The sequence below is a fragment of the Orycteropus afer genome, unplaced genomic scaffold (genome assembly GCF_000298275.1).
Source record: "Orycteropus afer afer isolate SDZICR_OR568_19922 unplaced genomic scaffold, OryAfe1.0 scaffold00175, whole genome shotgun sequence".
Taxonomy (NCBI): domain Eukaryota; kingdom Metazoa; phylum Chordata; class Mammalia; order Tubulidentata; family Orycteropodidae; genus Orycteropus; species Orycteropus afer.
The window spans coordinates 3321719-3336763 of NW_006921762.1; the positions used below are offsets into that span (position 1 = coordinate 3321719).

At 39.7% G+C, this 15045-nt stretch overlaps 1 protein-coding gene across 1 annotated transcript in view; it reads left to right on the top strand.

The window, feature by feature from the left end:
• Positions 1-3681: 3681 nt before the first annotated feature.
• The window catches only part of RC3H1 (ring finger and CCCH-type domains 1), a 106133-nt gene continuing 94769 nt past the window's right edge, over positions 3682-15045 (top strand). The window contains exon 1 of the mRNA XM_007947099.2: positions 3682-3912. Coding sequence (XP_007945290.1) covers positions 3682-3912 — 231 coding nt within the window. The remainder of the gene's footprint in view (positions 3913-15045) is intronic.

Genomic DNA, 15045 nt, shown 5'->3' on the forward strand with positions numbered 1-15045 from the left:
CACCATTTTTTATTTCCAGTACTAGGCCTGGCACATAGTAAAGACCTATAAAATATTTTTGTAAGATCATTGAACATTTAATTTTTTACTAGAAATTGAAAACATCTTTCTATCTCTAATTTCTAATAAAAACTGACTTATAGTGAGGCAGGAGAATAATTAGGAATAACAGCATTTGATATATATTGTGGTATAAATCCTAACTGCTTACTACCTGTATGACCTTGTACAAATTCTGTGAAGGTTAATTTTGTTTCTCTTTAAATATAAGGAAAATAATTAACCATTTCTTTGGGTTTCAGAACTAAAATGAAAAATGATGCTTGCAAATGCTATTTATTAATGGTAGGGATGTGATAATTGTTCATTGCCATCCAGAAAAATGATTCAGACTAGAACTAGATGTTTTCTAAGGTATCTCTTACCTATAAAATTTTAAGATTCTATTTTTTAAAATCCTTATTACAATAGAAATATTTGCAAAATTTATTTTGATAGCATTGACCTGAAATCATATGGGAGAATAGTGAGGTGTTTTAAGTCTATATGACTAATGTTGGCTGTTTTCTGCTTCCCCAGTGCTGCATGTGCAGCAAAGACTCAAATACTTGTTGTCCACCCCCACCCCCATCTTTGGTTTGCTTTATTTATTTTTTTAGAAACATTTTTTATAGTCAAAAGAATATGTCTTATGTATATATCGTTTGTATGCATAATAGTAAAACAAACACCTGTGAACCTACTATCCAGCTTAAGAGCTTGAAACACTACCAAACCCACTGCCACCAAGTCAATTCTGATTCATAGTAACCCTGTAGGACAGAGTTGAACAGCCCAATGGAGTTTCCAAGGCTGTAAATCTTGACAAAAGCAGACGCTTCATCTTTCCTGCTCAAAATGGCTGATGGGTTTGAATCGAACAGACCTTTTGGTTAGTAGCCGAATGCTTTGACAGCTGTACCACCAGTGCTCCCTCAGGGCCCTAAAGCTCTCATGTCCTTGCCTTGCCCAGAGGTAGCCCTCTATTGTGATTTTTTTCCCCCCATAATCCTTGATTTTCTTCTATTTTTCCACACACAAATTTCCCTAAAATTGTTTAGCTTTGCTTGTATTTTAATTTAACAAAAATGGTATTGTGGTATTTATTGTATGAATTGTTTTTTGTGTGTGATTTAGATCAAAGTTTACAGGGCAAATTGGTTTTCCATTCAACAGTTCGTATACATTTTGTTTTGTGACATTCATTGCAGTCCCCACAATGTAGTAATAGCATTTTTCTCACTTCTCCCTTTGTTTACCATTTCCCTTGGTCCTTCTTTCCTATCCCTTCCTGCCTTCTTAGCTTATATCCCTGGGCAGATGTTGCCCTTTTGATCTCATATGGTTGACTATTAGGAGCTCTGGTGGCATAGTGCCTTAAGGCATTTGACTGCTAACCAGAAGTCTGGCAGTTCAAACACACCAGCCACTCCTCGGAAGGAAGACTGGGCAATCTACTTCCATAGATATACTGCCTTGGAAACCCAAGGAAGAGGGGGGTCGCCGTGAGTCAGAATCAACTCAACGGCAGTGAGTTTGGAGTTTGGTTTTGGTTGATTGTTATAATGACTATAGACCTTCCTGGTATTTATTGTTCACTTCATAGGTCTATCTGTAAGTCTGTGAAGTCTTCAAACTTACACTAAATTTTTAGTTTGCCTGAATCAGAATGAGAATTTATAGCTTTCATAGTGAACAAGACAAATTTAGTTGCTGCTCTCATAGAATTTATATTTTTATAGGGGAAGAGAGACAATGAGTAAACAAATAAAAATATAAACAAGAAAAATACAGTTTATAGATAATGGAAATGTTTTGCAAATAATTTAGAGCAATGTAACAGTGTGATTTAGAGGTTATTTTAGAGTTTGAGTGGAATTTAAGAAGGCTTCTGAGGAGTTGACATTTTTTGTGACATATGAATGATAAAGAGTACCCTCCAATTCAGGGATTAGGTAGTTAGAATAGCTAGTGGCAAGACTGTCAGATGGGAACAAACTTCACTTGAGTAGCTGTTGGCTTGTGGGGTGATGAGAACAAGTGATGAATTTGTGGGAGTAGTTACAGGTTTTATCAATTAGGGCTTTCACAATCACAGTAAGAAATCTGGGATTATTTGAAATACAATGGGAAGCCATTTCAGGGTTTTAAACTGGACAATGATGATGATAAAAGGAGTCTCAAGGTAGTCCTGACAACATTTAGAGTTTAAGAAATCAGAGAAGACAATGAGGTGGGAATAAGGGGAGTGGGGTTCCTTGATACTTCCAAGAACTAGGGAGTGGCTCTGTTTCAAATCTAGCTGAGAAGGCAAGATTAGAATGATAACCTATTTACCTGCGACAAGTTTGCTGTAAACACAGAATGGCTGTGAAGTCAGTAGGTATTAGGGAATGCAGCTCTGTGATACGGGTTTAAACCAACTCCAATACCTTAAACCTTACATTGTTTTTTTAATGAAACTACAAATAGTTTTCCCTTCTTTATGTTTAACCTCTGATCTATGGGTAGTAATGTGCTTAAGAATTTGGGCTCTTGAGCCAGAGTATCTCCAGATTAATAGCTCTTTTTTTTTTTTTTAGTTTACTTAGCCTCTCTAAACCTCCCTCTCTCTTATCTGTAAAGTGGGATAATGATAAGCACAAAAACAAACCACTTACCATTGGATTGATTCTGACTCATGACAGAGTAGAATTGCATTTCATAGTGTTTTCATGGCTGTGACCTTTCAGAAGCAGAAAAAAACTCACTGCTGTGGAGTTGATCCCAGCTCACAGCAACCCTCCTCCTTGGGTTTCCGAGGCAGTATCTCTATGGAAGTAGATTGCTCTTGCGAGGAGTGGCTGGAGGGTTTGAACCACCAGCCTTCTGGTTAGCAGTCACTAGCCTTGGGCACTATGCCACCAGAACTCCCAGATACATCTTGGGTGAGTTTGAACTGCCATCCTTTTGGCTAGTAGCTGTACATTTAATCATTTGCACCACCCGGGGACCAGGATAATGTTGGGTGCTGTCAAGTTCCTTCAGACTTATAGTGACCCTACAAGACAGTTGAACTGCCCTGTAAAGTTTCCTAGGCTGTAAATAATTATGGGAACAGATTGCTAAGTCTTTTCTCCTTGAACTGCTGACCTAAAGTAGCCAAGCACCTAACCATTATAACTCCTTTAGGATACTGATAGTGCCAACCTTGTATAGTTTTGTTCTGTGTAAGACATTTAACATAATATTTGGTGAATAGCTCTATAAACAATAAAAATTATAACGATATGCTGTAATATTTGTATTTTGTGCTCCTTTTTGTTTGTATAGTTTTTAGTGATTAAGAAAATAAAATGTTAGTTTTTTTCTTTACTCTGTGATTAATTAACATTTTATATGGATGATTGGAATGGAAGACTGTAAGGTAAGACTGAGTTTGTGGTTGCTTTCAACAGTTGAATTGAAAAGGAAGACATTTTCAATTTTTCCTTTTTTATTTTCCAGGTTATATTTCACACTATGTGCTGACTATATCTATGGAAGATATTTAATAGTAAACAAACAAACAAACGACAAACTTTTTTCAAAGATTTTGATTCCAGTGGAATCTTTGCTTTAGATTTTTTTTGTGTGTGTTAGTAAATTGTAACTCCAGAAGCAATGCCTGTACAAGCTCCACAATGGACGGATTTCCTCTCCTGCCCAATTTGCACTCAGACTTTCGACGAAACAATTCGAAAGCCCATCAGTTTGGGCTGTGGCCATACTGTCTGCAAGATGTGCCTGAATAAACTCCACCGCAAGGCTTGCCCATTTGACCAGACCACTATCAATACAGACATTGAGCTCCTCCCTGTGAACTCAGCATTGCTGCAGCTGGTCGGTGCTCAGGTAAGGTGAATGACTTAATACTTTCTAATTTTTCTCTTTGTGTATTCCTCCTAAGAGAAGCCTGTTGAATTAAAATTGAGTAACCTACCCTTTTCTTCATAAAAAATTTTATTGTGATTTGGTTGACAGTTCACAGAGCAGACTGGCTTTCCATTCAACAGTTCATCACATTTTGTTTCTGGACATTGATTGTAATCCCCACAGTGTAACAGCTCTCTTCCCACTTCTTCTCTGTGTTTACCATTTCCCTTGATCTTTCTGTCATTTCCCTTCCTGCCTTCTGAGCTTTATCCCTGGGCAAATGCTGCCATTTTGATCTCTTAAGGTTGATTGGTCTAAGGAGTGCATACCGCCCTGGTGTTGCTGTTCACCTTATAGGTCTGACTGTTGTTTGGCTGAAAGATGAGCCCTGGGAGTGAGTTCAGTTCCTGGCTTGAAGGGTGGCTTGAAGAGCAATAGTCTTGAGGGTTCTATCCGTTTCTATCAGACCAGTAAGCCTGGTATTATTATTTTGAGTTTTGTTCCACATTTTTTTACTACTCTATCCAGGATCTCTTAACCCTTTCAGAGTAGTTGTCAGTGGTTGCTGGGTACCATCTAGTTTTTCTGGTATCAGAGCCTTGGAAGCCGAGGTTCACATGGTTCACTTCTCCCTTGGACTAACTTCTTCCATGCATCTTTGATTTTCTTCATTCTTCTTTGGTCTGATCAAGAAGAGACCACAGGTTGCACCTTGAATTGTCACTCTCAAGCTTTTAAGACCCCAGTTAATACTCATCAAAGTAGGATATATAGAACAGTGTTTTTGTGGGGTTGTATTATGCCAGTTGTCTCCTGAGACTGTAATCCTGAGCCTGAAGGCACAGCTACTCCCTCCTTAAGGTGTTTGGTTATGGCTAAGAAGCTTTCATAACTTTGCCCCGTTAGCTCTGTTGTGTTGTTGTTATGTGCCGTCGAGTCGGCCTCGACTCATAGTGACCCCTCCTTGGGTTTCCGAGGCAATATCACTGCAGAAGTAGATTGCCCAACCTTCCTTCCGAGGAGGGCCTAGTGGGTTTGAACTGCCAGCCTTCTGGTTAGCAGTCAAGTGCCTTAGGCACTATGCTACCAGAGCTCCTCTGTTAGCTCTACTATATGTGTGTGTGTGTGTGTGTGTAGACATTTTTACATCATGTACAGATACATATGTAGAACTGTTGTCTGCCAACTACGTATATGGTCATAGTTATAGTCTTATTCGTGTCTCCATAACTGATCATCTTGCCTGTCTACTTCTGTATCTACTTGTAGATTGATATTTGTCATTATTGATAAACTCATTGCCACCGAGTCAATTCCGAGACATAGCAACCCCCATTGGGTTTCTGAGGCTGTAAATCTTTACGGAAGTAACTTACCCCATCTTCCATAGAGCAGCTGGTGGGTTTGAACTGCTGACCTTCTAATTAGCAGACAAATGCCTTATCCACTGCATCACCAGAACTCCTTTGTTATTACAGGTAATGGAGTATAAAACCCAAAACCAAACTTACTGCGATTGAGTTGATTCTGACTCATAGTGACCCCTGTTGGATTTCCAAGGCTGTAAATCTTTACAGAAGTACATTGCCTCATCTTGTTCCTGTGAAGCAGCTGGTGGGTTTGAACTACCAGCCCTTTGGTTAGCAGCCAAATGCCTTTCCAGCTGCACCACCAGAGCTCCTTACAGTGTAGTATAGAGTATTTAATAGCAATCTACTTCCGTAGAGATACTGCCTCAGAAACCCAAGGAGGGGTCGCTATGAATTGGAACCAATTCAATGGCAGTGAGCTTGGTTTGGTTTTTCTTGTCTGTAACTCTTGTGCACCTCCATAGTGCTTTTCTTTAGTGATATTGTGCTAGTCACCCACTTTTTATATATTGTCTTTCTTTTTGTGTATGTGTGTCATTTGGGGGAAGTATACAAAGCAAATTAGTTTTCCATTGAACAGTTCATAAAAATTTTATTTCATGACATTGATTGCAATCCCCACAATGTAACAGCTCCCTTCCCACTTCTTCCATGTGCTTGCCTTTTCTCTGTATCCTTTTTTCCTATGCTTTCCTGCCCTCTGAACTTGCTCCTTAGTACATGCTACTCTTCTGATCGCCCATGATTAGTTGTTCTAAGGAGTGTTCCTAACTGCTATAGTTGTTCACTTCACAGTCCTGTCTGTTGTTTGGCTAGAACTTAAGCCACAGAAGTGAGTTCAATTCCAGGCCTGAAGGGTGACTAGAGACCATAGTCTCAGGGGTTTCACCAGTCCCTTTCAGGCCTGGTTTAGTGCCTAAGGCATCTGACTGCTAATCAGAAGGCTGGTGGTTCAAACCCACCAGCCACTTCTTAGAAGGAAGGTTGGACAATCTACTTCCGTAGAAATACCACTTCGGAAATCCAAGGAGGGGTCACTATGAGTTAGAACCAACTAGTTGGCCATGAGTTTGGTGTTTGCTTTTTTTTTTAAAATCAGGCCAGCATGCCTGCTCTTTTTTATGATTTTGAATTTTATTTCACATTTTTCTCCCGCTCTATCCATGATCTCCTATTTTGATTCCTTTCTGAGTGGTTGACAGTGGTAGGTGGGCATCATCTAGTTCTTCTAGTCTCAAGGTCATGAAGGCAGAAGTTCCTTCCAATGCATCTTTGATTTTCTTCATTCTTTTTTGCTCTTGATGCAGAGAGACCAGTTTTTGCATCTTAGATGGACACTTGCATAGTTTTCAGACCCCAGTCATTATGTACCAAAGTAGGATGTAGATCAGTATTTTTGTGTAGTATGTTTTGTTTTTTAATATTTATTTTATTTTTGCAGTGTTTTCTCCTTCTCCTCACACCCCTGGTAGCCAACAAAAAAAGTTTCTTTCCATACATAAACCTTTCCTTGACTTTTTGCATTAATAAACTAACATAATATTTGTCCTTCTGTGATTAACTTATTTCTTCAGCATAATGTCTTCCAAATTCATCCACGTTTTGCAGTGTTTTGTAATTTGTGTAGTATGTTTTTTCAGTTGAGCTTGGTCCCCTGAGATCATGGTCCTGACCCATAGACCCAGTGACTCATTCCCTTAAGGTGTTTGGTTGTGACTAAGAAGTTATCATAACTTTGTCCTATTAGCTCTGTTATATAAATGGACATTCTTACGTTGTCGTTATTGTTAGGTGTTATGAAGTCAGCTCAGACTCATAGAACTCTGCGTACAGCAGAAGAAAACACTGCCTGGTTGTGCACTATCCTCAAAATCATTGCTATACTTGAGTCCATTGTGGCAGCCACTGTGTCAGTCCATTGTGTTGAGGGTCTTCCCCTGTTTCTTTGACCCTCCATTTTACCAAGTTTGATATCCTTCTCTAGGGAATGGTCTCTTCTGACAACATGACCAAAGTAGATGAGAGGAAATCTGGCCATTCTTGGTTCCAGGGAACATTGTGGCTGTACTTCTTCCAGGACAGATTTATTCTTCTCACAGTCAATGTATTTTCAGTATTCTTCACTACCACCAATATTCAAAAGCATCAACTCTCCTTTGGTCTTCTTTATTCATCGTCTGAGAGCTCTGGTGGCATATTGCCTAAGGCATTTGACTGCTAACCAGAAGGCTGGCAGTTCAAACCCACCAGCCACTCCTCGGAAGGAAGGTTGGGCAATCTACTTTCGTAGTTATACTGCCTTAGAAATCCAAGGAGGGGTTGTTATGAGTCAGATCCAACTGGACAGCAGTGAGTTTTTTAGTTTTTTTTTTTTAATTTTTGTTTCATTGTCCAGTTTTCACATCCGTATAAGGTGACTGAAAATATCATGGCTTGGATTAGGCGCACCTTAGTCATCAAAGTGACATCTTTGCTCTTCAGCACTTTAAAGAGGTATTTTGCAGAAGATTTGCCCAATGCAATACGACCTCTGATTTCTTGACCGCTGTTTCCATTGGTGTTCATTGTGGACCTAAGTAAAATGAAATGTTTGACAACTTCAATCTTCCCTTCATTTATCATGATATTACTTATTGGTCCAGCAATGAGGATTTTCATTTTCTTTATGTTGAGGTGCGATCCATACTACAGACTGTAGTCTTTAGTGTTTGTCAGAAAGTGCTTCAAGTCGTCTTCACAAACAAGGCTGTGTTGTCTGCATATCACAGGTTGTTAATGAACCTTCTACCAATGCTGATGCTACATTTTTCTTCATATAATCCAGCTTCTTGGATTATTTGCTCAGCATACAGATTGAATAAGTATAGTGAAAGGACACAACCTGCTGCACACCCTTCCTGATTTTGAACCATGTAGTATCCCCTTGCTCTATTCCAACAATACCCTCCTCATGTTCCTCATGAGCACAATTAAGTGTTCTGGAATTCCCATTGTTTGCAATGTTACCCATAAATTGTTATGATTCATACAGTCTAATGCTGTCAACGAAACACAAAAAAAAACATCTTGTTGGTTTTTTTTGCCATTGTTCCATATCTTCTAAAGCTAGCTTGCATTTCTGGAGGTTCCCTTTCAATATACTGCTGGAACTGTTTTTAATTATCTTCACCAAAGTTCACTTGCGTGTGATAATTAGTGATACTGTCAGTAATTTCCACATTCTGTTGTATCACCTTTGTTTGGAATGGGTACAAATAAAGATTTCTTCCAGTCAGTTGGCCAAGTAGTTGCCTTCCAGGTCACCTAGAATAGACGAGTCAACCTCCAGGGCTGTTATCATTTGTTGAAACATCTCAATGAATAGTCTGTCAATTCCCGAAGCCTTGTTTTTCACCAATTCCTTCAGTGCAGCTTTGACTTCTTTCTTCGGTACCGTTGGTTCTTGATTATATACCACCTCACCTCCTAAAGTAGTTGAAGGCACTCTGGTGGCGTAGTACCTAAGGCATTTGACTGCCACACTCAGCTCCTGGGCTTGTTTTGGCTAAAGATACTGAACTGCTCTACTGCCTCTTTCCATAGATGTAGTCAGTTTGATTCCTGTGTATTCCATCTGGCACGGACCACATGTATAGGCACTGTTTTTGTTGTTGCAAAAGGTTTTCCAGTGAATAATTCTTTGGCCATGCAAAATTGTATTATGTGATCTTTGGTGTAATTTCTGTCACCAAGGCCATATTTTCTAACTACTGATGATTCTTCTTTGTTTCTCACTTTTGCATTCCAATCACCAGTAATAATTAATACATCTTAACTGCATGTTGGGAGCTCTGGTAGCATAGTGCCTAAGGCACTTGACTGCTAACCAGAAGGCTAGCAGTTCAAACCCACCAGCCACTCCTTGGAAAGAAGGTTGGGCAATCTACTTCCATAGTGATACTGCCTCGGAAACCCAAGGAGGGGTCGCTATGAGTCGGGGCTGACTCGACAGCACATAACAACAGCAGCAATTGCATGTTTGGTCAATTTCAGACCGTAGAAGTTGGTAAAATCTTTGATTTCTTCTTCTTTGACTTTAGTGGTTGGTGTGTAAATTTGAATAATAGTCGTATTAACTGGTCTTCCTTGTAGGTGTGGATATTATCCTAGCACTGATTAATGCTTTTTATTACAGATAATGCAGTATCGTGTATATAAAGCTATTTACCTTTGTTGCCTGTACATCTTATATACCTCTTTATGTCTTTTCTTTAGTGTTATTGTACTGGTTACTCATTTTTGGTATACTGCCTTCCCTTCACCCAAATTAATACATGTCTGTAATTTAATAATTTTCCATCTCCTCCTTTCTTATTCCTGATAGCCATCAAAGAATATTTCTGTGTATAAACTTTTCCTTGATTTTTTATAATAGTGGACTCATACAGTATTTGTCCTTTTTAAATGACTTATTTTACTCAGCATAATGTCTTCCACGTTCATTTATGTCTTGAGGTATTTTGTGGATTCTTCATTATTCTTTAACATTGGATAGTATTCCATTGTATATTTTTTTGTTTATCCATTCTTCTGCTGATCGAGACTTAGATGTACCTGCAGGGGGTTTCTGTCTCTTCGCTGTTGTCTGTGGAGCTGTGATGAACATGGGTGCATATATCTATTGGTGTCTTGGCTCTCATTTCTTTATAGTATGTACCGACTAATGTGATTGCTATATCATAGGGTATTTCTATTTCCAACTTTTTAAGGAAGCACTAAACCTTTTTCCACAGTGGTTTTACAGTTTTACCAACTCTCATACCAGCAGTGTATGAGAGTTCCATTCTCTCCATACTCTGGCCAGCATTTGTTGTTTTTTGTCTTGTTGAACTTTGCTATGGCTGGTTGAGATACCTCATTTTTGCTTTGACTCTCATCTCTATAATAGCTGGTGATTGTGAACATTTCTTCTCTGTTTGTTGACTGCCTGAATATCATCATTGGTGAAGTGTCTCTGTCCCTGCCCATTTTTTAAATTGGATTGTTTGTCCTTTTGATGTGTTGAAGTTTTCTATAAATTTTGGAGATAAGTCCCTTGTCAGATGTATCATTGCCAAATATTTTTTCCTAGTCTTTAGGTTTTCTTTTTACTCTTTTGCAGAAGTCTTTTGAAACGTGTAAGAGTTTAATTTTCAGAAGGTCCCAGTTATCTTCTGGTGTTTGTACATTTTTAGTTATCTTTGGTAGTCTATTTATACCATAAATTAAAGTCCCTCAAATATACCCTATGTTTTCTTTGATAACTTTATAGTTTTGGGCTTTACATTAAGGTGTTTGATACATCTTGAGTTACTTTTTTTATATGGTGTGAGGTATGGATCTTGTTTTCATTTTTCTGCAAATGGACGTCCAGTTTTGCCAGTATCATTTGTTAAATGACTTTCTTTTCCTCATTTAATGGATTCTGGCCCTTTGTCAAAATCAGCTGACCATAGGTGGATGGATCTATTTTTGGGTTCTTAATTCTGTACACTGGTCTTTGTGTCTGTTGTCATACCAATACTAGGCTGTTTGACTACCATGGCTGTATAGTTGTTTGAGATGGAGAACTGTGAGACCTCCTAGTTTTGTTCTTCGTCAGTAGTGCTTATCTGAGATCTCTTTCCTTTCCATATAAAATTAGTGATTACTTTTTCCATGTCCTTAAAGTATATTGATGGAATGTGGGTCAGGATTACATTGTATCTATAGATTACTTTGGGTAATACTGACATTTTTACAATGTTCAGTTTTCCTGGCCATGAGCATAACATGTTTTTTTTTCCATTTTTGTAGGTCTCCTTTAGTTTCTTCTAGTAGTGTGTTATATTTTTCTTTATATAGGGCTTTTGTGTTTCTGGTAAGATAAGCCAAAAAAACCAAACTCACTGGCGTCAAGTTGGATCCAACTCAAAGCGACCCCTCCTTGGGTTTCTGAGGTGGTATCACTGCAGAAGTAGATTGCCCAGCCTTCCTTCTGGGGAGTGGCTGGTGGGTTTGAACTGCCAGCCTTCTGGTTAGCAGGCACTGCACCACCAGAGCTCTCTCTGGAAAGATAGCTCTTCCTAAATATTTTATCTTTTTGTTAACTCTTGTTTTCCTATTTCCTTTTCAGAGATACTTTTGTTGATGCAGAGCAGTTCGACTGATTTTTTTTTTTTTTTAATTGTGATTTGGGTGAAGAATTATAGAGCAAATTCACTTTCCATACAGCAGTTCACATATACTTTTTCTCATGTCATTGACTACAGTTTACAATGCAACAGCTCCCCCCTTTCTACTTCCTCCCCCTCGTTATCTCTTCCCAGTGTCCATCCCTCCATACTCTTCTGCCCCCTGAGCTGTCTCCCTGTGCATGTCTCCCTGTGACATGTTTCAGTGAGTTTCTTTTGAAGTCTATTCTGTGTGGCATTCATTAAGCTTATTAGATGGGTATTTTTCATGGTAGTAGGGAAGTTTTCTGCTATCAAATTTTTGGCAATTTTCTCTCTGGGTGTTTTTTTTTTTTTTTTATTGCCTCCTCCTGTTCGGTCATTCCAGTCACACCTAGATTATTTCTCTTGGTACCAACCCACTTAATTCGTAGGCATTCATGATTTTTTTCTGATATTTCCTTATACAAACTGTGGTATGAAGGGACTTTTCTTCTCTTTGGTTAATCTGTTCTTCATTCACTTCAGTTCTACTGTTTTATCCTTCCAATGTGTTATCTAGCTGCATAATTATAGTGTTAATGTTCTAAATTTCTAACTGCTGTTTTTGTATGATTTCTAATTGCTTATTTATTTTGTCATTTTTCTCTTGTATTGTTTTCCTGAATTCTTCTAGGGGATCATGTGTTCTTCCTTGATTTTGATTTTGTGAGTGTGTGTGTATGATTTCCTGGAACACTTGGAAGATTTTATTTATATAGATAGATGGATAGATAGATAGATAGGGAGCTCTGGTAGCGTAGTGCCTAAGGCACTTGACTGCTAACCAGAAGGCTGGTGGTTCAAACCCACCAGCCACTCCTTAGAAGGAAGATGGGGCAATCTACTTCCATAGTGATACTACCTTGGAAACCCAAGGAGGGGTCGCTATGAGTCTGGTCCGACTCAACGGCACATAACAACAACAACATAGATATATAGATATGTAGATACACACACACACACATATACATACCTACACACACATATATATACTTACACATACATATATACACTTATATATACATACACATATAAATAACCAAATCCACTGCCATCATGTCAATTGTTTCATATAATGACCCTTTATATATGTATGTGTGTGTGTGTATATATTTGAATTCATTGTTTCCAAGATAGTTTAGAATTGGTGTTTTTGTTGATTATGGTTGGCTTGTTTCACCCTGATTTTTTTTATTTGCTTTGTTTCAGTATATTCAGGAAGGTGGGCAGGTGTGCTTCTTTGGTTGCTAGTTTGACAGCACTTGGGCACTTCCCACCTATCTCTGGGTGGGTGGAATATCTGGTGGGAATGTGGATGAAGGTTTCTATTGGTCATGCAGTGGAGCTGCAGGTATGAATAGGTATTGTCCACTATATGTTATTGATCCAGTGGTGCAGAAGCGTGTGTAGATCTTGCCTGTTGGTTGGGGTGGTTGGTGAAGTAGGTATGGCTGTCTCAAAACCAAAATCGAACTCACTGCCATTGACTAGTAGGGAAGTAATGGGTTTGCAAGGCATTATCTCTATGGAAGTAGATTGCCCAGTCTTCCTTCTGAGGAGTGGCTGGTGGGTTTGAACCACCATCTTTCTGGTTAGCAGTCAAATGCCTTAGGTACAATGCCACCAGAGCTCCTTTTTTTTTTTGTTGTTTTTTGTTTTCTCCCCTGGAGCAGGGGAAAAAAAAGAAGAAGAAGAAGAAATAAAAGGGGAATGGATGAGAGGAAATACTGGCAAAAATAAAAGAAGAAGGAAAAACAAAAAGGAAGAAAAATTGTAAAAAGAAAAAAAGGGGAAGGACAGGTGCACTTATGGTCAGCTGGCAGTGGGGTGGTGTGATCCTCAGGAACACACACCCACAGATGTGGCAGGAGCCTGGTGCTCGTGAGTCCCTAGGACAGTAGTATCCATCTTGCATTCATTGGGAGGAAAACCTGTTAATGGGACAGGTGCAAGCATGCAGACCCACAGGCACTGGCTCTGCCTGCTTGGAGCATGTTACAACAGGTAACTGGGCTGCTGAGGAGGCAACCAAGGAACCAGGTGGGTGATGGGTAGCCAAAGGGGCATCCCTGGTCACTGGGTTTGTGGGGAAGGGAAGAGGGCTCACTCCTACTCACCAGGAAGGTGTGTTTGGTAAAGCTGAGAAAGTACCTCTCCCATCTCAATTCACTGGCATGGGCCCAGTGTTCTTCACACAGCCAGTTATCCAGCTTCTACTGTGGTGGAGTGAATTCCTTGGTATGGCTCTCTCAGCCATAGTCTCTGTGACTCCTCCCAGATGACTGTATGGGACTATGCAAATGTAAGGTGCTTATGGCCTACCAATAGGATTGGGTAGCTGAGTAATGAAAATAGGGTAGATGGCACCCTTGTCAGGATGGGATCATGTGAATAAGATGTATGAAACCCTTATGTGGCCATTGGTTAGTTTTGTCATTCTGCTCGGCTTAAAATGAACCCTGCTAGAGGCAGAAGGGGAGAGTTCACTGCCATCAAGAGAGATGTGTGGAGTGGAGCCCATCCATGGACCTGAGACGTCTGTGCTGGACCTCCCTGGCAGAAATACAGCAGAGATGACCAGCTGAGAGGATGGCGACAGCAGAACCAAGAGGCAAGAAACAGAGCTGTGGGTTTGCCAGTCCATGGAGTGAGAAAGTGGAGTGCCTTTGGCAAGATGCTTGCTGGTGAACAGTGCATCTGTCAGCAGAGCGGAGTGCTATGTAACACTTGCCCTAGAAATAAGCCTTTGGCTTCTGATGGGGATACTGTTTCCACCCCATGAGGTTGGGGGTTGGAGGAGGATTTTGCCTACATGTCCTTTATGCACCTTCCAAACTCAGTCAAGTCACAGGCTGCTTAGAGTCCTTTGTCTCCAACTGCCACCCCACAAGCCTTCCTCTTCACATGGGCCCTCAACCCAAAAAAATAGTGTTCACTATGGTGAGTTGTTTCTTCCCCCCTCACTGGCTTCCTCCTCATGCGGCAGTCACCTGTGCCACTGGAAATCTCACATGCTTACCTTTGTATGATGCCCTTCTGTGTCTCAAAGTGGCCACTCTTCATTGGGCCCTGCTTGCTTCTGTTTTCCCCTATCACTGTCTTCACTTCATTTCCCTTTCCATTCAGCACTTAATCTAATTCTTTATTCTTTAATTTGATACTCAAAGGTCTAGGATAGTTATCTGTATCTGTTTCACTCAGTTTTTCTGGATCTCTTGTAGAGGACTGGGTGGAGTGTGTTACCAGGATACCATCTTGTCTCCATCTTTATTGACTTTTCTTTAAGTAGGTACAATTCTGTTATATACTGTCCCCATCCTTTATTTCAGTATATTAGGACATTATTGTGGTAATTCTGTACTTTTCACTTACAGATCAGTAACATTCATTTACTCTAGTGGTCAGATTTTTAATAGTCCTATCTAGCATAGTGCCTAAGGCACTTGACTGCTCACCAGAAGGCTGGCAGTTCAAACCCACCAGCACTCCTTGGAAGGAAGGTTGGGCAATCCTACTTCCGTAGTGATACT